At 45.9% G+C, this 26,437-nt stretch overlaps 1 protein-coding gene across 3 annotated transcripts in view; it reads right to left on the reverse strand.

Annotated features, from left to right (window-relative positions):
- TMEM132D (transmembrane protein 132D) overlaps nucleotides 1–26,437 on the reverse strand; it is a 196,621-nt gene that overhangs the window by 105,198 nt on the left and 64,986 nt on the right. For all 3 annotated transcript variants that reach the window (XM_054288889.1, XM_054288887.1, XM_054288890.1), the window contains one exon: nucleotides 16,451–16,594. In XM_054288889.1, the coding sequence (XP_054144864.1) occupies nucleotides 16,451–16,594 (144 nt within the window). The remainder of the gene's footprint in view (nucleotides 1–16,450; nucleotides 16,595–26,437) is intronic.

Here is a 26,437-nt window from a genome sequence, read left to right on the forward strand (position 1 = left end):
CAGAATTGGCACTGTGCAAACAGCCAGAATTGGCACTGTGTGCAAACAGCCAGACTGGCACTGTGCAAACAGCCAGAACTGGCACTCTGTGCAAACAGCCAGTATTGGCACTGTGCAAACAGCCAGACTGGCACTGTGCAAACAGCCAGAATTGGCACTGTGTGCAAACAGCCAGAATTGGCACTGTGTGCAGACAGCCAGAATTGGCCCTGTGCAAACAGCCAGAATTGGCACTGTGCAAACAGCCAGAATTGGCACTCTGTGCAAACAGCCAGACTGGCACTGTGCAAACAGCCAGAATTGGCAGTTCTGCTGTTTTAACTGACCTCCCCATGGAAATCATCCTAGCCGGCAAACTGTCTGTCCTGTACCTGTCAGTCCCACCCTGCCCACGGCCATTTCAGATGCAAACCATTGAATTAGTGATTTTTCAATGCCAGCTCACAAACCCTGCGTTTTGGATGTCAGCAAAGCTGTTTCTATGGTCACCTGGGAACAGAAAGGTGCAGAATGCACCCCTTGCTGCTGTCCATTTGCATTTGGCCAGTGAGGTGATTTCCCCCCAGTAACACCTTCCCAGCAATGCTCTCCAAGTGCCTGAGGAACAGCAAATTCACCAGCTACCAACAAACAGGATTGTTGCTCCTTTGCTGAATACTTCTCGTGTGGTTTTCCTGCTCTTTTCTCCCCAAAGCAAGCTTGGGAAAGCTTTTTTTTTTTTTTTTGTTTTCTTTGACAGCCAGACATCTTAATCACATGGAATGTCTCCATTTCTGCTGGGTCTCCTTTCATTTACTTTTTATGATCCTCTAAAAGAATTGGGATGCTGCCTTGTAAAACAAGGATTCCTTGTTGCCAGGATGAGTATTTTACTTCCCTGCTCATGCACTCTGGTAGGAATGTGACAAAGGCACAGACAGTACACATCCAGCTCTATTCCAGATACCCACTAAAAATACTACAGGAAACCTGCTTTAAAATCTCATTTTCAAAACATTTTGCAAAGCATTTGTGCAAAATTCCTTATCATTCAACTAGGCATGTTGACACCCACCAGCATTTTAACCAGAACAACTTTTGATCTCTGCCTTTCAACCCAAAATTGAAAATATTTTATACTCCCACCTCTTCCAGCATGCTCAGTCTCCATGGAGACTACAGGACCATCAGTTTTGGGTTTTTTTAAATTAACACCATGGCCATATGTCACTTGAGTGCAAATGCAGTGAGATTTTCATGGGCTTTCCACTCCATTTCAGTGGGATTCCAGGGCAGGCAACCTTCGACAGGGAGAGGTCCAGAGGGCTCCTGGTAAGACCATAAAAGCAAAGGTACAAACTCAAGAGAAGATCCAGTGGAACCCAGCACTTAAGTAAGAGCAGGACTTGCCACAGAACGATGGCCACTCTTACCTCTAGATTTGTTTGTGTAAGCCTCCTATCCAAAACTGTCAAAAGCTTTTACAGACACAAAGCATGAGATGTTTAATACCATCCCTCAGTGTCAGGACCTTGGCATTGATGTCCCCACTCCTGATGTGGAACCCAAACCATGAAGGGTCATCCCCTGGCTGAGGGCACCCCAAACGTGCTGCTGGAGCTGGATTCACCTGAGCCTGTGCCTTCTCCTGCAGCTGCCCCCCTTGCCCTGGCACCCCTGGCACGGGCACTGAGCCCTTCTGGGCACCCACCACAATAACTGGCAGTGCTGTTTTCTGGCACTCTGATGCCACAGCAGCTCCCTGCCAGCCAAAGCAGAGGCAGGAGGGAAGGAAGGTGCTCCCCCTCAGCAGGGACAGCCCTTTATCACTGAGGGCACACGTGGAACGGGAACAGACCCCCCAACACCAGAATGTGCTCCTCCTCTGTGCCCTTTGTCAGACACTGACTGGGGCTGTACCTTGAGGAGCTGCAGAGAAGCACAGAGGGAAAGCTATCGACTGTGTGATTCTGAAGAGGGATGAGGGGATGGTGCTTTGCTTTGTACTCTGGATGGGAATCAGCCAGGATCTATACAGGAGCAGCAACAGGGCTGATCAATCTTTATTCCTACACAATCAAGCAAAGCTGCATCTTCAAGTCCCTTTCCTGACAGCTCATAAAACGATGGTATCGATCACAATGCCCGAATTTGTAGCTTTGACAATAAAAGCAATTTGTTTGGGGAGGGAAATAGCCATACGAGGTGAATGCACGTGGTTTATTAACTTCAAAAATATAATTCTTCTGAGCAATAATATGAAAGGTTAGACAGAACTTTTTAACCTTGAAGATACTGACTTCCATTTTCCCTGCTGAGCCCTGTCCCTCTTGAGAGAGCTTGTGTTTTGGGTTTGGGAGAGGAGCAGAGGTGGCAAGGCGCGCCTCCCTGCTCGGCTGGTGTGTGTGCTGCTCAAGGTGAGCTCTGCTGCGTTCCTCCAGCTCAGGGGAACTGCACAACTCCTCAGCCCAGGGGCACCTGCAGCTGCACAGAGCAGTTACTCAGGTGGGCACATGTTCCTCAGCCCAGGGGCACCTGCAGCTGCACAGAGCAGTTACTCAGGTGGGCACATGTTCCTCAGCCCAGGGGGCACCTGCAGCTGCACAGAGCAGTTACTCAGGTGGGCACATGTTCCTCAGCCCAGGGGGCACCTGCAGCTCCTGCCCAAGCTCAGGAGGTCCAGCCCTGGCACTGGCAGCACTCGCCACAGCACTGGTGCTCTCCTCAGGGGGACCCAGCCCTGCAAACACCCTGGACTGGCACTGACCAGAGACAGGAGCACTGGGAGTGCCTGCCTGCATCCATCCTCCCCCTGCCTTCCAGAGCACACCTGCCAGCTCCTCCTGCCTTCCAGAGCACACCTTTCAGCCCCTCTCAATGGAAGGGAATTCCTACCCCTGCCTTCCAGAGCACACCTTTCAGCCCCTCTCAATGGAAGGGAATTCCTACCCCTGCCTTCCAGAGCACACCTTTCAGCCCCTCTCAATGGAAGGGAATTCCTACCCCTGCCTTCCAGAGCACACCTTTCAGCCCCTCTCAATGGAAGGGAATTCCTACCCCTGCCTTCCAGAGCACATCTTTCAGCCCCTCTCAATGGAAGGGAATTCCTACCCCTGCCTTCCAGAGCACACCTTTCAGCCCCTCTCAATGGAAGGGAATTCCTACCCCTGCCTTCCAGAGCACACCTTTCAGCCCCTCTCAATGGAAGGGAATTCCTACCCCTGCCTTCCAGAGCACATCCTTCAGCTCCTCCCCAGTCCCACATGTTGATAGTTAAGCCCCAAAGCCAGGTCTGCACTACAGAGCCAAGATTTTCTGGCAATTACTTAAGCATGGAAAAGAAGAGGCTCCATGAGGATGGAGCAAGAAAAAGCCACTCTCCTACAGAACTGTCTCAAGCTTGATTGGCTCTTGTGTCCAAGAAACGACAAGCTTTTATTTAAGATTTTTCCATAATTGCCTATTGATAAGAATTCAGCTGCCTGGAGACTCTCTGTTCTGTTTTTCCTCTACTCTGTGTATTTTCCTGACACAGATAACAAATGCCCATCTCTGAGTCAGCTTTGTGCTGTCAAATCTAAGGCACACATGCACAGGCAGCATGAGACTCGTTTGCTCTCCAAACCTGGCTAAAATCCCCTTTTTTTCTCCAAAGGAAAAAAACTTAATGAAATTAATGAAAAACTGATCTAGCTGTAGTTAGGTGCTTTATTTCCTTCATTAAAAATGACAAATGGATTCTGGAGCTAGCACATGTGCAGTACTGCTGGCTGTATTTATGACAGAAATAAGCATAAGTTCTCTCCTTTGAAATAAACCATCCTACACCTATTATTAGTGAAAAATCTGCACAACACACCACAGCACTTGAATATATCCACTTGCCTGTTGACACTCCCCTGAAATAGGGGGAATATTATAATGTTAAAAATAGAAAGCATGAATATTGTTGATGTATAAACAAAAAAGAAAGCAATATCCACAGAGTGCAGAAACAATATGTAAATTACGAGCTAATGGAAAAAAATCTCATATTATGGGAGAAAAAAGCTTGAGAAATTGACTTGACATCTTTATGCACATTCTCTGAGATGTGGCCCGCACAGCACAAATATTAGGTGAATTTAATCTACAATATATTGAAATTGCAATCGCCTAATATCACATACATGTATGTAACTTAATTTGAATTATTAGTCATGGAAATCATTCTCAAGGGCTGATATGCTGCTGCACAAATTTCTTTCGCATTTCTACCCAGGCCTCTGGGGGCGGGGGGAGCAGCAAAAGCTATGTGCACTTCTTTACAACTACATCACACTTTTTCCTTGAAAGCTTCTGGAGTTTTCCAGGCCCTTGGGCCTCTCCAGGCTGCAGTTCTGTAGAATTTGTGGGGATTGAAGCTGTTCATGGTCAGTGCCTCTCCTCTGCCTTTGCAGTGCCATCACTTCACTGTAACTGGAGACACAGATTCTTGCATATCTACAACAATGCTGAATCCTTCCCAAGTACTATCTGTGGAAAATCAAATGCATTCAAATTGTTGCCTTACTTCCTTTTTTCTCCTAGCTCTGTACTGCATGAAAGACCTCCCTCTGCATTTCTCCTCCCCAGTAACACCTTTCTCTAAAGCAGCAGCACCTTTCAGCAGAGCACATGACTCTGTTAGCTTTAATGCCTTCCTTTTGTGACAATTAAGGAAGAGACACTCAGCAGAATAAATTGACACACCAGGCTGTTTGAAGTGTCCTTTAATCTTCTGGATGATTTTAAAAGTTCAGTTGGTTATTTCACTTAGAGATCAGACTAAAGCAACTCCCTGCTCCCCCTCCTTCCCTTGTCAAATAGCTGTGACAGCCTGGGGAAATATTGTCAGTCTTGGATGCAGCCACTGCCCGGAGTGTAAAGCTGCAGATGAGTTCAATACAGCTTGCTCCATTGCTAATTTCAGAGGCCATGTAGAGCTGCTTCTTCCCCTGGCTTAACAGACAAATTGACTTTCTAATTTTAGAACAGGAGACTTCTGCACAGGCACAGATCAAAAATGCTCCTTTTCTGATGGATCTAAATACACATTTATGCTCTGAACAGCCACAGCACCTGAGGGACTGCAGCCTGCCGTGAACACTGGTATTTAGGAATGGTGCCCCAGAGCCAGATGTGTGAACACAGTGCTGACAGGGCTTGTTCCTGGCATGGGCCAGTTTCCAGCAGCCTGCACCCTACATCACAGCACTGAAACCAGGCTGGGGACAAATGAAGGGCTGTCATTTACTCCTTCCTTCCTGTGTTTGCACTGCACCTCCATAAATGCACATCCTGCTTCTCCTTCTAGATCACATCTAAATATTTGCCTTCTTTGCTCTGCCCCTGGCACAACTCTTCCTTTTCCACTACAAGTGAAAAAGTTCCATTTACTGCATCTTTTTAGTAATGGAAAATTAAATATTCAGCCTCTGAAGTGACAGGGGGCGAGAGCATCATCTCCATCCCAGCAGGTCTGTGGTACAGGGCTGTGCCCAACAGCAATGCTCCTACCTGGAGCCTTCACCTGCCTGCTAATTGTGCATTTCCATACAATTAAACTCTGCGGTTCCTGATGGAAGCACCTCGGTGATCATTAGCAGTTCATTAGGACTTTGGGGTGAGTTTACAAGTCCTGATTACAACTGAAGAGTAAAATCTTTATTTGTGGTTTATCCGAGAAGCAGAAGAAGCATTTCTTTTCATAAACAAGATTAATCCCTTAAACCACTGCACAAGAGATATTTTCCTAGAGAATTACATAAGAATGATGAGAGTGCCAAATCCACACACCTAAAGTAAAGAGCAAAAATACAGCTTTTACAAAACAACTGCTGATTCCCACCATCTCAGAGATTTGATCATAAGGCTGCATTTCTAAAACTGTCATTTATCCCAAAACTCTGGAGACAGTAAATTCCTGATCCTTTGCTGCTGAGAGCCACTGCAAACAAGATTTATTTTCATGTCCTTTATGAGAACAAAGTCTTGATTTTTGAACAAACAGTAATTTTTCATCAAGACATTGTAATTCTCTTTGAGACTCTTATGGGCTAAGTCAGAGGTTTATCTTACTCAAATATAGAAAACAAATGCAGAATAAATCCACAACCCCCCTCTCTTCCTCAGCCCTCTTGGTATTGAACGTGCATAAAATCAAACCTGATTCAATCTATCAGAACCTAAAAAGAATTGCAATATAGACAATAGGTATGCACTGAATGTGTAAATGCATCTCTAACATAAAATAGATATTGGTGAGATCATGGAAATATAACATGGGGATTTGAAAGCTACAAAAATAATTAGGACAATTCAAAATTATTTGTTGCACCATCCTCCGTTCAGTAGTTGACAACTTGGCAAAGAATCGAAGCTATAAAATGAAGATATAAATTTCCATGTAAGAGGTGTATCTAGCTTTTGGGAACACCAAGTTAAATTGCAGCCATTTTGCCAAGTGCAGTGGAATTTAGGAGAACAGCCTTGTCTGTTTATATTAACAGACATTTAGAATTGGAAATCAACACTCAGAAATAGAAGAACATGATGAAGTTTCTTATGCTTCCAAGCAAAGACTCAAAGACTGGCAAGGGACACAGCTTGGATAAATTTGGGGTTTGGCACCCAAAGTGCAAACCAGAACTTTGTTTTCCCTATAAAAATCCACCCAAATGTTTCCAACCTGTGGATCCCAGGACACGAGGGAGATGTTATTTTGAAACACGTGTCACAGCCAGACTCGTCAGAGCCTGTCTGCCAAACTCCCTGTGCCCGTGGTCCCGTGGAACAAGTCCCGTGTGTTCCTGTGAGACTGCTCCTCATGAATATGCATCCCAGATCCACTCCAGCATCTCCTGATTTCTGCAGCTGCTACAGCTCCTCCGCTATGGATGCTGACAAGTGCGTAATGTATGGACAGCACAGAGAATGCGCTCCACATACATCCTATTTATCCGTTCTGTGCTCATTTCTTACAGGCATCTTTTGTTCTCTTCCAGGCCTGCTGCTCTCCTTGCTTTCACTACTTCACACAAAGACCTGCAAGTGTCTGTAAGGAAATTAATTGCTTCAACAATTAACAGGAAAATACATCCCAGAGGAAACACTTCATAATCGATCTGTTTCCAGGTACAATATTTGCCACTCAGGAATAGATGATTTGGATTGAAAATTATTCAAGCTAATTGTTTTCTCTCTAGTATGAGATTAAATGAAGAGTGCAATAATAAACTGAAAATGAAGAAGTTCCACTCGGCACTTCACAAGCTCACAGTGAAAGGCCCTGTTCCAGTCCCAGTTTCAAGGATTCTGCTCATCCTGTGACCAAGGACTTGCTGAAGGAGCCTATGGCTCTGGGTCACAGGTAAAACTTCTGGAGAAGATGGTATCTTGTCAACACTGAAGGGATTTTCAAATATTTCAGCTAAAGCTGACAAAAAGGCAGGCAGGCATTCCTGCAACATGCCAGGGAAAATTTATCTCAAGAATCACTGCAGATAGTAGCCATCCATTCAGCTAATTGCACATTTGAATATTAGCTTCAGGTAACCCCTGGAAGTAAGAACAACACGAGCACATTTGATAAGTGCAGGTGATCCCTCAGTGCCACCCTGGCACAGAACCCCGGGCACAGCCTTGGGTCTGCTCTGGATCCTTCTGGAAACGGAGCCAGCAGTGGGTGCACCCCTGCCAGGGCCACGTTCCCATGGACTGGGACTTCTCATCACTGAACAGGAGAACGGCAGAATTAACCAGGGTAGAGAAGAGCTTTGAGATCATCAGCCCAACCCATGACCCAAGAGCACCTGATCAGCCAAACCATGGCTCTGAGGGCCAGGGACAGTGACTCCGCCTGGGCAGGCAATTCAATCACTCCTCCAGTGGAGAATTTTCCCCTGATGTCTAACCTAACACCCAGCCTAGGCCACTCTCACATCACAGGCAGAGCAGCAGAGCTGCAAATATCACATTTCCAAGTATACCTGATACAAACTCACATTTATACTTTTGACATGAAGAACTGCGAGGGCTCCTGAGTAACAAAGGGAACACACACTGCAGTAACTCCTGCACTTTTCCAGAGAATCATGCAACAAGCCACTGGTCCCTTTCCAGCTCACTTACTGCCATGGATGTACAGCCTGAATCCCACTGCCACACACTCTAAAATCCTCCTGTCTAACTTATGGAATGTTTTCTCTGTGCATTCCTCTGCTCACATTCAGTGACAAACCGTCGTACACAGAACAGGATTCATCACTCACACAACGAGCACGGATTGCAAACTGAGATCCAGCCTGTGACAGAGACACAAAGTGTGCTGCACATTGCACCAGCTCCAGAGAACAGCACAGAATTCAGCTCCGGAGAACAGCACAGAATTCAGCTCCAGAGAACACCACAGAACTCAGCTCCAGAGAACAGCACAGAACTCAGCTGTAAACACCAGAGAACTCAGCTCCAAACACTACAGAACTCAGCTCCAAACACCACAGAATTCAACTCCAAACACCACAGAATTCAGCTCCAGTGACCACCACAGAACTCAGCTCCAGAGAACAGCACAGAATTCAGCTCCGGATAACACCACAGAACTCAGCTCCAAACCCCACAGAACTCAGCTCCAGACCGTGCCTCGGGCTGCCAACGCCAGCCAGGCTGCAGTGTGCTGCTGCAGGTGCAGATTGCCAGGGCAGGAATGGGGCACATTGCACGCTCCTTGGTGGCACCCAGAATATCCAGGGAGCACACCCGGCTCTGCACGGAATCCCACAGCTCAGACCCCTGCCCTGTGCCCAGCTTTTACACACATGTCCATGTCAGACTGAGTGACACCCACAAAGACAAGGCATCCCAAACAGCCAAATTCTTTAACTGGCACAGAAGCCAACAGAAACTCCAAAAAGAGAAACTCCAAAAAGAGATCTCAGACACACCAGCAATAACTCCAGAGAACTGTGCCATTGATGCATCTGCACAGGGGGAGCTGAAGCCATAAAATCATGCAAATGCCCAGTGAACTCAGCCTTGTACTAGCAGTTGGAATTTATCTAGGACTGCCTTTGTGATTTAGAAGGATGCCAGGCTGTGTTACATAACTCCCTTAACCTTCTGGCCCACACTTGGTCGTGTGTTGATTTAGATGTGACAGATTTAATTTTTCACCCAAAACATGGGAATTCCCATGTCTCAAGAGCAACAGGCATATTTTTAGCCTCAGCTCATATTTTAAGTCATCCACTCAACTTTCCAACTCTCTCAGTAATTAGTATTACTTCTTACAAGATTTCCTCCAAGGGGAAAAAAAATCAACAGCAGCATTAGAGATATTTTCACAAGACACACTTTTGCATTTAATATTAGATTTTTAATAGACAGGAGATTACTCACTTGCTGTCTCTTTTGTAATAGAAAGCAAACTGGCTTTGTCCCATTGGAATTGTTATTTTTAGCCTCTGGGCTACTAAAGGTTTAAGAACTACAGTGCTAAGTACCACAAACACAGAGCAAGCATAACAATGATGAATCCTGAAGGTTCTTAAGGGAAATAATTCTTCCTCAAGCTTAAAATTATGTTTATTACACTGGGTAAAACCAGGGTAAAAATACAGACAATAAATATGAATGAGGTTATCCAAAGTATTGGAAATATCCTTTAGCTACTTCAATATGAGACAGAAAGAAGGGCCTCTGCTCACAAGGGAGGTGACAGAAACACCTGCACCTCACCCAGGAGGAGAGGACAAAATCCCCAGCAAATCCATGAATTACCTGCCTTTTCTGTAACTGACTTCTGTCAGCAAACGACTTCACCTTAGACTGCTTCCCTCCAATTATCTGATTCCCAGCTCTTCATGCCAAGAGCTCTCAATGAAAGGGGATTAAGCCCCAACATGATTTACTGTTTGCAGATCAACTGCGTGCAGAGCTGCGGTACCTTCAGAAGAGCCCCTGAGAACTCCCTCCAACTGCTGATGCTGACCATGGTGCTGCAGAACCTGGTTTGATCTCTGGTAACTCACAGAGAACAGCCGGATTACCACACAGCACAGACAGCTCTGTGTCTGGGGAACCTCTGAAATGCCAAAAATGACACTCTGACTGCTCCCATGAGAGCATCAGAAAAGGCTCTCTCATTGTGTGAGCACAGGAATGATCACAACTCCTGCCAGGACTCCTCAGGGCCATGCACAGCCCCACCTCTGAGCCAGCACAGCTTTCCTTGTACTCCAGCAGAGTTCATGAACAGGGAATATTGAGTATCTGCTCTATGTTCCATTTTGGTGTCCTTTGGGAGCCCCATACATGAAGTACCTACAGAGCCCTGCCTTCCATGAGTGTTTCTGTAAGTGAAGTAAAACCCAGTAAGATCTAATCCAATATACCAAGGGGTAACATGCTTTCAGATGAACTAGCTCAGGAAATGAAATGCATCCTCCTTACAAGCAGCCAGGATCCCTCTGCTCCAAGCTGTGCCCTGAGGCCACAGCTGGCTGAGCTGGGGTGGGTTACCCTGATGCTGCCATCTGGGAACGTGGAACTGCTCCAGCTCAAATTAAGGAACACTCTTCCAGGTTGTGCTCAGCTGTGACAGGGCAGAGAACACAGGATTTCCTCCCAGGGTTTCTGGATACCAGAGGAGGACTGCAGAGCTGTGCTGGAGGTGTGGGCAGCCTGGCCCTGAGGACACCAGCCTGCAGCCCCCCTGTCTGTCATTATTCCCTGCAACACACCGTCACTGGAGCAGAGCCAAACATAAGAATGGCCAAGATAAACAAGCCCTCCTGCAAAGCCCTCTGAAAGGAACACAACACCTTTAGCAGTTGTGTTTACTGATGAATGAGATCATCACTCCCACACACGCCATGAGAGCTGGAGTTGGGAGCCCAGCTCTCCCTGGCTGTGGGGAGCCAGCACAGCTCCCACACTGATCCCTGGACGTTTGAATATTAGCTGCTCTGCCAATATCCTGCTCCAAGGACTCCAGTCCGGGAGATCTGCACATCTGGGGCACCGTGGAAGTCACACATTGGTATTTCCAAAGGATAATCCCTGAATGAGGGAATTTATTTTCTTTAACAGCTTCAAAGGACAGTGCTGGTTCTCACCTTTCCCACTTGCAGCAGCATCCTGCCCAACACCAAAGGAGCAGGAACAGCCGTGCTCCCCAGGGAGAGCCCGAGACTGAGCTGAGATTAAAGGGAACCATCTCTGCCCTCTGAGCTGCAGTTCCCGGGGTTAGCTGCTCCATGCGAATGCCAGACCCAGCAGTGCCCCCGGAGGTGCCAAAGCCCTCCCCGTGCCTTTGAAGTGCTTTCTTAAAATGAATGTCTCAAACCTACAGGTGCAGGAGTTGGCTAATAATGCCTTTATCGAATAACTGGTTATTATTTCATCTCTTTCCTTTTGCTTGATCCCAGATGATAACCATAAACATCTTTTCTAGTGTATTAGCATTGCGTAGAATTATTTCAAGAAAGACTCTGCATTTCTTGCTAAATCAAATAGTTTTCTTTTTTAAAAAATGGAAAAAGTGGGTCAGCATGTAAAATAATAATGCACCGAGGCTTGGTTCAGACAAATTTATTTTGCCTCAACATCTCAAGGGGTTCTCTCTCTGAGGGCACATTTAAGCTTTAAAATGAGAAATGGAGGCTTGTGACTAATTGCCTTCAAACAGAGGAATGTAAACATGACTTCTGAGATGTTCAGTGCTTTCACATGATCACAACAGACAAACTCCTGGAAGCCTGGAGGTTTCCAATAGCACAGGAAGGAAACAGAAAAACCCAAAGTGTACACAGCATGAAACTCTGAAAGTACCCAGGGTAAAGATGTTTTCAGCTGATCATTACCCACACGTCTCAGAAGCAGAAATGGAGTTCAACCCTGCTGTTTCAGAGTTAAATGAACACATTCCACCTGCCCAACAAGAGACATCCTAATGTATTACATCAGCACCAACAATCCCGAGTGAACAGACAATTTTTAGGGCTGAATAATTATTCTCACAAAGCAATTTTGGAACATAAAAGCATCACCTTTCTCCCTTCCCTCCAGTTTCCTTCAATAAGAAGACCAGGATTAAAGAATGAATAGGAGAAATCTTTTTTTGCTTAGAATTCACATAAACAAATAATGCACTGGGTTGCCACTAAAATCCCCAACATCCAGCCTAGCCCAGCCCTTCACTGGGCCTGTCCAGCTCTGAAAACATCACCCTCGAGTATATTCCACTCTCAAATCTGATTTCTGCAATCTCCTTCTTGCTTCTATTTCATAGTGACAAAGTGAAGTTCACATGATTCCCACAGGATGCGATGTGACAAAATATAAAGGGATTTTTTTTACTACATCACACGTCCTTTTCTCTTATTTTAGAATAGAAACTTCTCTTTCCAAGCAATAATCCATTTCCAGGTGACAAAGTCATGTGAGCACATGGGAGCAAGGAAAAAAATTAATGGTGATCTAAAACATTAAATTGCTTTTATGAAGCATTTTGATGAACACCAGCAAGAGACAGAGTGTAATTATTGTGGCCATTAGGCTGTTATTTATGTTAAATTTGTTGCTCTTGTTGGCTTCAGAAGTGTTTTAGGACTACAGCACTCTTGGGAGTCCATCAAATGTACTGGCATGTGCAACAAGTAAGAGAGTGAGGCAATAGCTCACTGCATTTACAACATGAAAATATTTAATAATTGCATGGGAAAATGAGAGAAACGGGGCACTAAGGACAATGGCATAAATGCAATACAAAGAAAATATTGTGTAGAAAATCAAAGGCAGTGTTGGCATACATTTTCCAGTCCCCTGTTGTTATTTAATATCAAGTTAATTTCTTCAGTTATAAAAGTGTTAAGAAAATGAAGCCCTGAAATACAGTGCCATGAACAAATGAGGCTTGCAGGAATAAATGAAGAATATAGCCTAGAAGATCCTGTTACTGTCTCTCACTGTGCTCACGTTCTCACAAACTGATTTAGTCGCTTGCAGTTCAAACTGAGAATCCGTTTCTCTGACAGCAGCATCTGGTTTCAGGCAGCACAAACCAGCAACTCCTTCAGTGCTACAGAACTGAGGAGGAAAAGTACCAAAACAAATGCTGTCCTTGTTACATTTCCAGAAAAAGAGAAGGAAATTGCCAAGCAAATTATCCGTTATATAACTGAAACACTTTTGGTGATAAAGCAGGAAATGTTCATTACGGTTCTACTCAGAGATGGCCAAGCTTCGCCTGTGATTATTTTGTATTTGACTGAATCAGTGGCTTCATTCCTGCCACAGGCACAGAGCACAGTAATGGAACGGGAATAACAAACATTTCTACCCCAAAATATAAACATGAATAGAATATTGTAAGAGGATCAAGACACCCATTACTATCACACCAGACCATCTTGCCTGATGTCTCCCCAGCAGCTGTGGATGGAGGGAAGCACTGCCAGTGGTGTTCTGCAGAGGAGGAAAACCCCATAAATCCTCATCTCCAGCCAGTGGTGTTCTGCAGAGGAGGAAAACCCCATAAATCCTCATCTCCAGCCAGTGGTGTTCTGCACAGGAGGAAAACCCCATAAATCCTCATCTCCAGCCCCCCAAGGGTTTTCCAGGCCCATCCCAGCGGGCACAGTGCCAGTCCAGCAGCAACAAGGGGAAGAACAGGAATCCAGAGCTGGACCTTGTGGCTGCCCCTCCTCTCCATCACCCCTGCACAGCAGAGAGGCCCATTCTGGGTAAGGTGAGGAACAGCCCTAAGCCAAGGAAACACTCGGCAAATGCAGGACTCCTGAACCTCACCCTCCTGTTCCACTCGCCTCACTACACAGGGAACCCCCAAAAATAAAATCAGGAGCCCCCAGGGCAGCAGTAAAGGATGGCACAGATCCGGATGCATCTCCCAGACTCAGCCAGTGCTGGAAGGGTTTCCCCAGCCCCATTTCTGATCACTGCTTCATTCCCACCGCATTTTCTCTTTGCTTGTTTGCTCACCTGCTTGCCAGGAGAGGGCTGGGGGATCTGTGCTTCAAAGGGAACAGCAGCAGGGCTGTGCAGATGCTACAGGCAGTAAACCCATCTAATCATCTCCTGGGTCTGGATTTAGAGTGGTACAGAATTATTACTGCCTCAGAAGGAAATCAGAAGAACTGGGGAGAACTTTCTAATTGCTTCACCATTAATCTGGAACACTGTCGCCAGCCCGTAATAAGCAAGGCACGAGAACTTCAAATCGTATTTGACAGATGGGCTTAATTAGTTATTCCCAGACAGAATCATAATATTTGCTGTTAATATTCATCTGAAAACACCCTGCTGGCTGTGATAATATTTATATGTTAATCCTGTTACGATAAGCTGCCGCTGCCAGAACCTCTCCAAACAAAATGACGGATATATTTCAAACCCCGGGCTGGGAAGGCTCTGGCATTCTGCTCTGGGTTGTCACTTGCACAAGTGCCTCCTTAAGCCGTGAAATTACACTTGTCACACTGAGTTAGCTTTATTAACACTATTTTCTGATCCATGTAAAACTATCAGGAACACAAAGGTACTGAATCTGCAGTTAATTAACATTGCCACCTTTGCATCCATGTGATCAGACCTCTGCTTTTTAGGAGAAATTAAACAATATGCAAATAGAGTTTCTGTAATTTCTAAATGAACTACGGAGGCCAAAAATTTGGTAAAGGACCTCATTACTTAACTGTGACCCAGTATGCCTATTTGGTGACATCAAACATTTCTAGATAAGGATAAAATCATTTCCCAAAATCTGTAGAGCACATGTAATGCGCTCTTTCCCCACGTAATGCTTGATCTTGCTTCTTCAGATGCAGAGTTAAACAGAGCCAACTAAATTTAATGAGGAAAACAATACACTGGGTAATGAATTGCAAATACTTTGCACTCATTACAAAGAGGGAGGAAGAAGTTCTCGAAAGTGAGAAAACCAGAAAATCTCAGCTGGGAACTCGATGGAGCAAATCAAACCAGGAGTCCCGGGAGAGGTACATGAACACCTTTTCCTGCCTGGGTTTTCCTTCCAGTGACATCTGTGTACAGCCCCAGATTTCTTTCAATAAACATCCAGCAATGTTTATACCCAGCCTGTGCAAGCACACAGAATCCACAACCACTGCATGAAAGATGACATAGTAATTTCTTTTTTGTGTACCGGGGGTCATTTTAAAGGATTGCCACCGGATGATGAATAGTGAAGGGAAGTTAAGTTGCCAAGATTCAATTTCCCCATGAGGCTGCTTTACATTTTCCTGCTGAGAAACAGAAATCAGGCAAATGCACTCCATGGGCCCAACAAGATAAAGTGTGATGGAAAACACATTGCTGAAATAATCTCTGATTTTGATCCAATGCCCATTTCTGTCAATGAAAATATTCATCCTTTTTCCAGTAGCTTTGAAGGGGGATTTTAAGGAATCTGACAGACTGTGCCCAGCACAGGGAGCTCCCACCTTGGCATACACACACATTTCTGCTTTGCCCAATGCCATTCAGCCAGATACATGACAATATTTGCTTTAGCTGAGGAAAATTCAGCATCTATAGCAAAGGAACTGTGTAGAATCTGAGCCATCATAATATAGTGATTACCAAGAGAAGTTCTTCCCTTCCTCTTTTTTTATACACGCAGATTGCAAGAAGATGAAACTTCCTAATTATTATGTTCAGAAGGTATTTACTTACATATCATAAACAACGTAATAAATCCCCAAACCCTGTTAGATTCTGTAACATTTCACATGTGAATCACACACATAAAGTGGGAATTTTTCTATCAGCAATGCCAGCCCCAAACAAAGGCAGTCTGGTCATTATAAATGTGCACTTGACTTGCAGTTCCAGAAACAATGAACAAGAAGCAGCACATTATATAAAAATGTATTCATTAAACCATTGTGAGTTGTGATTAAAAAAGGAACATCCACCTGCCAGATGAAGGCATTTTAAGACACGTCAATGTTGCAGAATGGGAATGGAAAACAGAAAATCTATTCCTTCTGCAGATCAAAAATTCATATAAATCTCACCCTCAGCATCATTTTCATGTAGTCACAAAAGACCAAAACAGAAACAAGAAAAAAAACCAACAAAGAAAGGAAAGGGACACAATCCACCAAGAAAACCTCAAGCAAAATTAATAAACCAAACAAAAAAAATCCACCACAAACAGCCACATGAAGATAATTTTTAAAAAATTAAACTATTCACAGTCAAGCTCAAAGATATGAAACAAGTTCTTCCAAATCATTTGTGACAACAGCATTTTCTGTTGGTTTTCACTTCCTTTGAGCACTAGGACTGAGTAACGTTTGTGTGGCGGATTGAACAACAACAGCCACAGCTTTTCCAAAAGCATTTCCTCATGCACCAGAGGAAAATGTATTAAAATCATTAAAATGTATTGAAAGCAGCCATGACCTACCTGTTCTCAGCAGCAGATCTCCTCTGGCACACAACCACAGCTGGTGCATACTTGCCAGTGTAATCCACACTCTCCCTGATGTCCCACAGGTAGGGGCTGCTGGCTCTCACACTGAAAACGTTCACACCTCTCTTCACTTTGGCCCTGGAAAACAACAATATATTGCACCAATCAGACAGGAAATGCCAGCTCAATCTGCTCCTTATTCCATCACCGTGTTCTCATTACTGCCCCACAGAAAATGCCACCTCTCATTTAGAGTTCAACAGCAGGACAAGGAAAGGAGATGAGAGAATTAATTAAGACATTCCTATTTTGAAGAAAGGGTATCAAGACAGAATCTGACTGAACTAATGGCAATTACAGCTTCAGTCACAGCTGGATCGATGGTGGGTGTGCTCTGGCGCAGGCTCCCCGCTCCTGCCCTTCCCTTACCCACACTCTGGGCACCACTGGGCACGTTGAGGCTCCCTCCTGGCTGCAAGGTGTTGCACTGGCACAGAAAGTGCCATTTCTGCTGGAAAAGGGAGCTGGGTGCTGGAGTGGAGAGCCATTGCTAAGCCTCACTACAAACAAAATCCACCCTTTCTCTCCTCCCTCTCTGGATTACTCTAAGATCACAATCCTTATCTTTGCTCTCATTTTCATCATCTTTTTGAGTTCACAACATTTTCTTTTAGTACTGTTGTGTTTCATTGTCCTGTCGGCTCTGAACTTAAAAACACTTATTTTTAAAAATTCTGATTTTTCCTAAAGCAACTGATTTCTGTGGAGCTCTGTTTCCATGCATGAGAGGCTCAACAACAGGAAAAGCCATGTGGCAAACTGGGCTGGCTGCTATGGAGAGGTGCTTTCTAGTTCTCAGTGCTAGTAAAATACTTCTGGGGCTGCATGGTGAAAGAACAGCAGAATAAAAAGTTATTAACTACAAGTGGAGAAGAGGGACTTTATACGGAGAGAGATGCACTTTCAAATATCTGTTTCAATTCCTCTAATCAGGTGTGGCATTCTTTAATTCCGCCTCTCTTTTCCAGAATTTGTACCTCAGGGCACTACAGGATTACCCCTCAGGTACAAATACAACCTTGGCCAAATTGCTGAACGAGGAGTCCCTGGTGCTGGTAACTTCTGGTTCCTGAATGCGTTTACAAGAAGTCCATGGTGGTCAAGCCTCCCGAGGTGTCAGGAAATGAGAGTTTAATTACATTTGCTAAAACTCTCATACACAAAATGCACTCAGTGCCACGGCGAGTTCTCGGCTCTGGGCAGAAACCCCAAAAGGTACGTGAGGTTTTTGTCTGAGCAGCTGCTGCCAGCAGAGCAGCAAACAGCAGCAAACAGCACTGTCAGCTCTGCCCCCGCACGAAATTGCTCAGGAAATCTTTGAAGGACAAGATCCACACAGATGTTTTCAGAACAAAAAGCCAAAGGATTCCTTCAACTGTCTTGAACAAAAAGGATTAAATCTCCTTTCTCCAGCACTAACTCAATAGCAGCGGCTGCAATTTCCTTAGCACACCTGGAAGAATAAATACGTGGAGGCTGCCAATTTCTGTGCAAGTTCTCCTATGCTAATTTGACAAAATGAATTTTAAGCAGGTGCAGTCAGTGGTGCTAGAGCAGACATCCCTCAGGACAAGAGATCAGCGGTCACAGCAGAGTGGAAATTAAACTCCATTTCCGATGTCTCAGAGAGGGAGGTACAAAGAGGCCACCCAACCCGGGTGAAACATTCCTCAGCAGTGTCTGCAGCCACTCCTGGGGACTGGCAGCTGGTCCTGCCCTCCTGCTGCACCTCGAGGAAGGGAAACTGCTGGGGACCAGCCCAGAGCAGGGACAGAGAAATGATCCCCATCCCCAGGGAGACTGGGGGGACCAATCACACTCAGCTGGCTCGGACTCTGCATGAGCCACAAGCCTTTGTTATCATTCTTTCTTTTTCCATTCCTAGCCAGCCTTCTGATGAAATCCTTTCTTCTATTCTTTTGGTATAGTTTTGATGTAATATATATCATAAAATAATAAATCAGCCTTCTGGAACATGGAGTCAGATCCTCGTCTCTTCCCTCATGCTCAGACCCCTGTGAACACCGTCACACACCGGGGCTGGGCTGCAGCAGGAGTGCTTGCAGTGTTTTGTGCCCATCACTTCACTTTGGGCAGAGTCTGCTCGGTGGAGAGGAGGAGAGGAAGGCCATAAACACTTGAATTGTGCCTGGTTTGGGGTTGCTGTTTCTTTTCAAACAAGGAGCCCATCCAGCTAAGCACCTTCCTGGCTGTTATTTACCTCTGGACCACTGCTCACATCAGTTTCCCAGGCTCCTGAGCAGCTCACCCCTCGCACCAAATCAATCATGGCAAACAAAGCCCCTGGGAGTCCACGTCCCTAAAAACTTGTCAATGCTGACAGGGTACAAATCAAGGCAAGGGAGAAGCAAAGAAAAGCACAGAAGGAACTCCCAGAATCAATACATCACAACTGAAATCAAGGAAATGCATTACCTAAGTGCATGAAGATAGTGATTCCCAATTCCATCCCTGACCCACTGAGCACTCTGTTTACTCTAGTGATGGAAGAGGCTGCAACAGCAATTAAAATGCAGGCAGCATCCTCTCTCATTTATCACAGGGGCTGCTTTAGCACCTCCAGTCTCTGCAGTTTACAACCATTAGGGCTCATTCCTCAGTGTCATTCCTGCACGTGGACACCCTGCCCAGGATGGGCACAGACACCCTGCCCAGGATGGGTTCCCCTCCCCATCTCACTCTGGCAGTGCCCTGCTCACAGCACACAAGTATCACCCCCTTTTCACACACAGCACAAACAAACAGGCAGTCCGAGCCCTAAAGAGCACACAAGTATCACCCCCTTTTCACACACAGCACAAACAAACAGGCAGTCCGAGCCCTAAAGAGCACACAAGCATCATCCCCTTTCCAGCACAGCACAAACAGGCAATCCGAGCCCTAAACAGCTCTAAATAAAGATGCTTCAGACCCGTGACATTGAAGTTAGCTTTTCATTACTGTAAGTGCTCGGGGCAAAGATCTGTGGGAACCTTTCATGGTCCTTCTGAGAAAGAGAGCTACTTTCTACATCAAAGGAGAAAAAGAAAAGGGAGCCTTTTAACACCCTGCTACTGTTGGTTGTCATCTTGTCACCAGCAGCGAGGAGAAGGTGGCAGATAAATTGTGTGAGAGGGGGCATTTCTGAGAGCTCCTAGGCACCCACCAGACATCACAGTGGCCTCTGAGATTGCCTTGTCACTGCATCTCCCCAAGGCATTTCACAAATAACTGGAAGGGGATTCTATTTCTGTTTATCTCCAGTGTTTCTTCGTGCCCAGAGCCTGACCCTGACCCAGCCATGGAGAGGAGCAGAGCAGAGCAGAGTGGCAGCCTTCCCCTGCCAACACCCACCTCCTTTGGGCAGCAGGGATGGCAGCAGGAGGGCTGGGGACAGGCTTTCCCCCACCGCCCATTTCAGACCAAACACAAGCCAAATGTGAGCAGAAACGGGCCTGAGCACAGCTCCTCATGGCATGAAACAAAGCAGTCAGGTCAGAGTGCACTCACTGGGAAGTCACAGGCACTGATGTGAGCCAGCAGCAGAACAGTCCCTGCCCAAACCCTGCAGGCATTCCCAGCCCCACATCTCCACTGCCCAGAGCCCATCCTTGCTGGGGACAATGCCATGGGTGGCTCCTTTGGGTGGCATCCCCTCTGCATCCAAGAGCAAACTCCTGGAGCTGGGAACACCTTGTCTTGTCTGTACTCCCCGAGCCTGCAAGGGGCTGAGGGCAAACCCAGACACCCTCAGCCACCAAGCAGGAGCTGCAGACTCCTCAGGGCCTTCTGAAGAGCAGAATTAAATGTCATGCTTGAAGTCAGGCAGCGTGGGGCCAGGTGCCACCATGGGATGTAAAATCCAGCCAGCAGCTGTGGCATGACTAAGCTGTAGATGCACTCACAGAGTTCCCTGGGAGCTGTCTCTGGCTGGCAAGAAGTGCAGAATGATCCTGTTAATGCTGTGCTACATTAAATGCAGACATCTCTGCAGGATCTGAGGTCAGGCTGGAGCTGTATGTTGCTTAAATGAGGCCGTTTTGATACCAGAACACTTCTACTGACATTTACATCCTGATGTTTCACTGCCTGCACACCACCTCCTCCCCTCCCTGAGGCCTCTGTGCTCAAACAAACATATTCAAATGCACAAAACAATGGAAAACAACAACAAATGTTCTGGCTTTACTTCAGGACAGAGTTTCTTTTAAACCCTGGAGTACCAGAATTGAAGGCAATATGGGACAGCAGGTCTGTGAATGCCAGAGAAGCTGGCAAAGTCACGAACAGCACTGGAATGGGAATGAGGAATGTTACAGAGCCCACCAGACTGAACTACGGTGAGAGGGCAAAGCATGAGGCCAAGACTCACAGAGAAAACAAACCCTGAGGTAATCCAGCCCTTTGTCTGTCCGGTCTCCCACCCTTGGGCCAAAATCTATTCCCACTTGAGAAGCCCTCAGCAGATGAGACCACATTAACCATTCCACAGCACAGGGAGGGCTGGCTGGAATTTGTGCTCCCAGCATCTCCAATTTTATGTACAGCACTGGGGTGATGGTAAATTTATGCACTTTGAGGTCATACTCTTCTTTTGTCTCCCTCTGCAGTTTCATTGCTTTTTATGGCTGAAGCTAATGTAGGACAGAATTTGAGCCTGAAAGAGGCTCTTTGAACATCAGTCAAAAATAAAACGTGGCTGTCATTGAGAAAACAGGCACAACTCACCCATCTTTGTCAGACCTAAGGCATGTTTGCTGGGAGCACATGAAAACCAAGCATACAAAGGCATTCTGGATCTGTATCTACCACAAACCCCTGAAGAAATTTAGACCATTAAACCCAAAAATTACTTCCCCATCAGGAACAAACCTTTAAAGCTGAAATTCTTTCAACGGAGGAAATAGTATTTGAGAAGGGCCCGTTTAAACCAGCTGTTCTAGGACTGGCTGAAGTGAATTGCACCTTTCTCAGTTCAGCAGGAAAGGGAGATCACAACAAACAGGTCATGTAGTGAAACACTTCATACCTACCATCTGAATGTCTGGCTTTAATTCCATAATTAATTTTGGCATGGCTTATAAAAGTTAGGATTTGGAACCTGTGATTTGATGTGCAGAGCTGGCTTCTGCAAGGCTTTTTTGGTTCTGCTCTCCCCATTGAATACTTGATGTACAAACCAGTGTTGGCAGTTGTTTTCAGAGCAGATACCTCCAACTTTCTTCAGATTACACTAATAGTTGCACTGATTGAAAATCCACAGCAGAAGAGAATGGGGAGTCCCTGAGATGCTGATGGAGTTGGAATAATTTATGGAGAGCGGTCTAGCACAACAGAAGCTATTTAAAGCTGTATGATATACCCACAAACTCTTATTAAGGTCTGTGGTTTTCAGCCCTGTGAGACACAAACCAGTTATCATTATGCATCACCATGAAAGCAGATTAAAATTAAATCAATCTGTTTATCTATGGGTTTGCAATGCAGCTTTTCCAAAGCATAACACATTCTCCACCTAATTAACATTTCAGGAGGAAAACCCATTCCACACAGCCACCAAGCCACTGCCATTCAAAGGGAGATATTACAAAAACATAGCCCAGGTGGATTTATAATGAAATTTAATTAGTGAAAGGCCACAAGACTATTTAGGCTTCAGAAGCTGAATCGCGCATACCAGGAGTTAAATAAAATAGATTTGTCTGTAATGTGTATTTCATGGGCTACCAAAAACTGCCTGTTGTGGCTGAAGTTTGTGTGCTGCACACAGGTGCAGGTATCTGCACACATGCACACACTCAGATTTTATTCCTGTGCCTTTCAAACAAGGTCCTTGTTAAAACATGTTTTGCAAGATGTAAAACACACAAGTCCCTAGAGAGCCAAAAGGAAAGGATGCATACAAATCGATTGAAAGCAGACACAAATACAGTCTGCGGCTCTGACCTCTGTTTACTCACCAAACACGGCATCAGTGGGAGCAGAAGCAGAGCTTTGCTCAGAGAGACCCTGAGCTAGGTGAGGCTCAGGAGGCAGAGCTCCAGAGACGCTGCAGCTGAGAAGGGCACCTGTGCCCCAGCAGGAGCCACCCTGGGCTCCCAGTGTGACACAAAGGCCAGGACAGGTTCCCCACAGCCCTGGGCCCCTCCTGCTCCCTGCAGCTCTGGCTGCTCGGGGGGCTGCAGGCAGGAGGAGGAGGAGGAGGAGGAGGAGAGCCCTGCCCAGCGCCTTCCCTGCAGGACGGAGCTCTGGGCACCAGCGAGCAGCCAGAGCACAGCAAACCCCTTCTGTATGCAGGGCTATGCAGGAAGGTGTTTGCTTACCAAAATGAAAGGCAAAGATAAACACTGCTGCCTGCTGATTTAAAGTGGTTGGGAGCCCCGTGGACTGCTTCAAAGCACTGTTTCCAAAATAAATGCAAAAAATAATGTGTAGGGTCTGAAATCTTTCTAAATTGCTTGTAAGAAAGCAAACAATGCAGCACATCCCTTTTATTCCTGGCCAAACAGCAGCAAAGCTGCTAACAGCACAGCTTGTGCAACCAGCAATTTTTTAAAATTAGACTTAGATTTAAGGAAAGACAGGAAAAACAAAGCACAGTATACTGGGCACTCCGTGCAGGGAAAACAAAGTGCCATCTGCCCCATTTCACAGGTGACAAACATGTTCTGGAACAGCCACCAGAGCACAAGCAGCATGGGGCTGGGGCTGCTGCTGCACAGAGAACCCTGCAGCCCACGGGATGGATGGATCAGCCAGCCCTCCACTGCAGATGGAGGAGGAAGGAGAACAGAGCAACAGAATATTTCCAGAGAGCTGTAGGGACCTTCCCTCCGTGTTGCTGTGTGCATATATACATGTGTGCACATGCATGTACACGTGTGCATACATACATGTGTATACATGCATGTGCATGTGCACATATATACATGCGTATACATGCATGTACACATGCACCTATATACATATGTACATATATACATGTGTATACATGCATGCACACGTGCACATATGTACATATGTACATATATACATGTGTACACATGCATGTACACGTGTACATACATACATGTGTATACATGCATGTACGCGTGTACATACATACATATGTACATATATACATGTGTATACATGCATGCACACGTGCACATACATACATATGCACATATATACATGTGTATACATGCATGTACACGTGTACATATATACATTTCTGCTGAGTGGGAAAGCAACAAGTGGGGGAATTCTTATGTTCATTTGAATTGGCTGACAACACTACTGAGCACAGAAAAAGCAAGAAACAACTGGTGAATTGTGCACCATGAGTCTTCCAAAACGTTGCAGAAATAGGAGCAGACCTTTATATTCTCTGTATAGACCGGGAAGCAATGGGTTGGTCACACCAGTTCTTTGGGTTGATCTGGAAAGCTGTGCCTGGTACAGGGCCTCTCTGAGGCAGTTTTTGAGGGATGCAGATACTCCTTCAGAGCCGTGGCCTGGCCAATGACCTTTCACAAGCCTTGAAAGGAGGGATGTTGCCAGCAATCAAAACTGCAGGAATTTGGCCTCCTCAAGCAGCCACCACCCCAAGTGCCCCAGCTGCCTGATGCTCAGTGACAAGGAGCCTGCATCTTAAAGCAGGTGCTTCTGGCTGAGCCTGAAATGCAGCAGCAGCCACAGAGAACATCAAGAGCCTCCGGAAATGTTCCTGTCCTCTGCTGAAGGGGCTCTGTGAGCCCAGGGCTCCTCCCAGGGCCCCACACTGACCCAGCCCTCCATGGTGACACCTGGGCACTGCCAGCACTGCTGCTGAACGGGCTGCTGCTGGAAGTGACCTGGAAAATGCTGCTTACCGAAAAGTTCCTCTCAGACTCCAGCAGCAGGACAGTTGTGAGGCATTTCCAAGTCACATCCTCATGCAGAATGAGGCAGCAGCGCCGAGAGGAAGGAACGTTGCTCCACAGCACTAACGAAGAGCCATCAGCAAAAATGAGTTAGCTCTGTTCCCTAGCAACTTCTCACAGCTGCAGATAAAATCATCTTCTGGACATCACAGAAATTGTGAGCGCTTAGCTCTCTTTCACAGGCATTCTCTCACCCATTGCTGCGCGCAGCTCCCTGCAGGAGGTGGCACAGGAGCAGCAGCTGGACCGTTCCGTTCGCTCGGCCAGAACTAAACCCACGGATCCGTGTGTCCTTCGCCCAATGACACGCATGTCAGATGTTCAGAGAACAGCAGCTGAGGCACAGAAACCCATGGAGCAGTCTTTGCTGCAAAAACCCTGAAAAGCCTTTTCTGCACAGACCTTTCCTCCCTCCTGGGAGCACCTCCACTGATTGCTGATGACATTACTTAAGGTTTACAGCACCAGGGCTACAGCAAAGAGAAAGGAACTGTATAAATAAAGGGTGCAAATTCTTCAGTAGAGGAAAAAAGCCTGCACTGCTCCAAAGAGTTGCTGTTGGCATAAAATAGATATTCACTAAGTAATTCAAATAGGAATTTTTGTTATATACATAAAATCCTGGCTGAACACTACAGCTCTTATAATGCCACATGTAACCACCTTTCTGTCATCTGCACGAGTGGCCACCAAAGCAACATTTGCTAAATAACAGCAAGGAGTTCTGCTGCAGGCAAAGCCTAACAGCTCAGTGAAGCCACTGATGCAGAAGGGAGTTCAATTAATACCAAAATGACACTGCTCAGAATTATCCTGTGCCCTTAATGTAGGGTACACGCAGTGCTGTCGGTATCCAGCCGCAGCAGTTAACTCCAGTGCATGCCCGGGCACAGCTTTGGTTGTGATTTCCATCTTGAAGAGCCATGGGACCAGGCTTGGCTGACCCAAACAAGCAGAAGAGATCCCTTGGAGTAACACAAACCCCCTGCTGCTTGCTCTCCAAGAAGAACTACTGATCCTCTCCACATATAAATCCTGAAAAATGGTAACTGCATCTCTCAGCCTCACTTCATGCATGTCCTTGCACGGCTTTGTTCTGTTTGTGCATCTCAGTGTAAGATGAGGAGTGAGAGGTTTCCTGTCCCAGCACAGTTGTTCTGAGGACCCTCTGTGGGATTCAAATGGGTGAGAACCCCCATTGTCCTTCACGGTGCTCCAGGTTAAACACCATGAAACAGAATGAGGGAACTTAAAACATGGACTGAGCAAGAATTCAAGTCACATGAATTTTTCTGCTCTTTTCTATTAAATCCTTGTAGCCTTGGACACCAGGTTCAGTGCATGAAATTTTAGGCACCAATTTGCTCTATCAAAAAAAGGGTTTTAAAAGTTTTAATGAGCAGACATGCAGGATGTTACTTGTGGCAAGGACTGACATTTTTTTACTCTTGCAGCAAAAGCCCAGTAGCCAAAAACATTAACGCTCTTAATTTAATTTGCTACTTTTAAAATCCTCCAGGAAGAAGTGACCACGAGACAGCTGCCTTTGACAGGAAAGAGTTGTATCCCTGGCTGCCAGCTCCTGGGACAGAAAGCACCAGAGGATAAAAGCTGTTTTAGCAGGCTACTGAGACATCCCCACAGTGGCTGCGTGATGAAGGGATGAGAGCGATGGAACATGAGGCTGAAGGAACCACAACAGAGACAGAAAAACGGCAGAATGGAGCCCAGAAAGTAACTTAAATTGTAAATTTATCAGACACTGCCTCTCCCCTCGTGGTTTCAAACTCCAAATAATGTGGGTCAGTTTCAGGTGTCAACCATTAAACCCCCACTTCCCAAATGAGATGCCAATAGCAGCAGAGGCCTCTGAATCCTCCTTTCTGAGCCATGGTCTGGCTGGGGCTTTAGCGTTTTAGACTGTTTGAGTGGGTTTGGGGTTTTTAATGAGTTTAAGACAGGGGAAAGGCAGATATCTGCTTCACAAAGAACATTCTCCCAGCCGGAGCTGGAATTT

This window comes from Melozone crissalis, unplaced genomic scaffold, assembly GCF_028551555.1.
Source record: "Melozone crissalis strain CALT ecotype California unplaced genomic scaffold, PUWL_Pcris_2 ptg000063l_1, whole genome shotgun sequence".
Classification (NCBI taxonomy): Eukaryota; Metazoa; Chordata; class Aves; order Passeriformes; family Passerellidae; genus Melozone; species Melozone crissalis.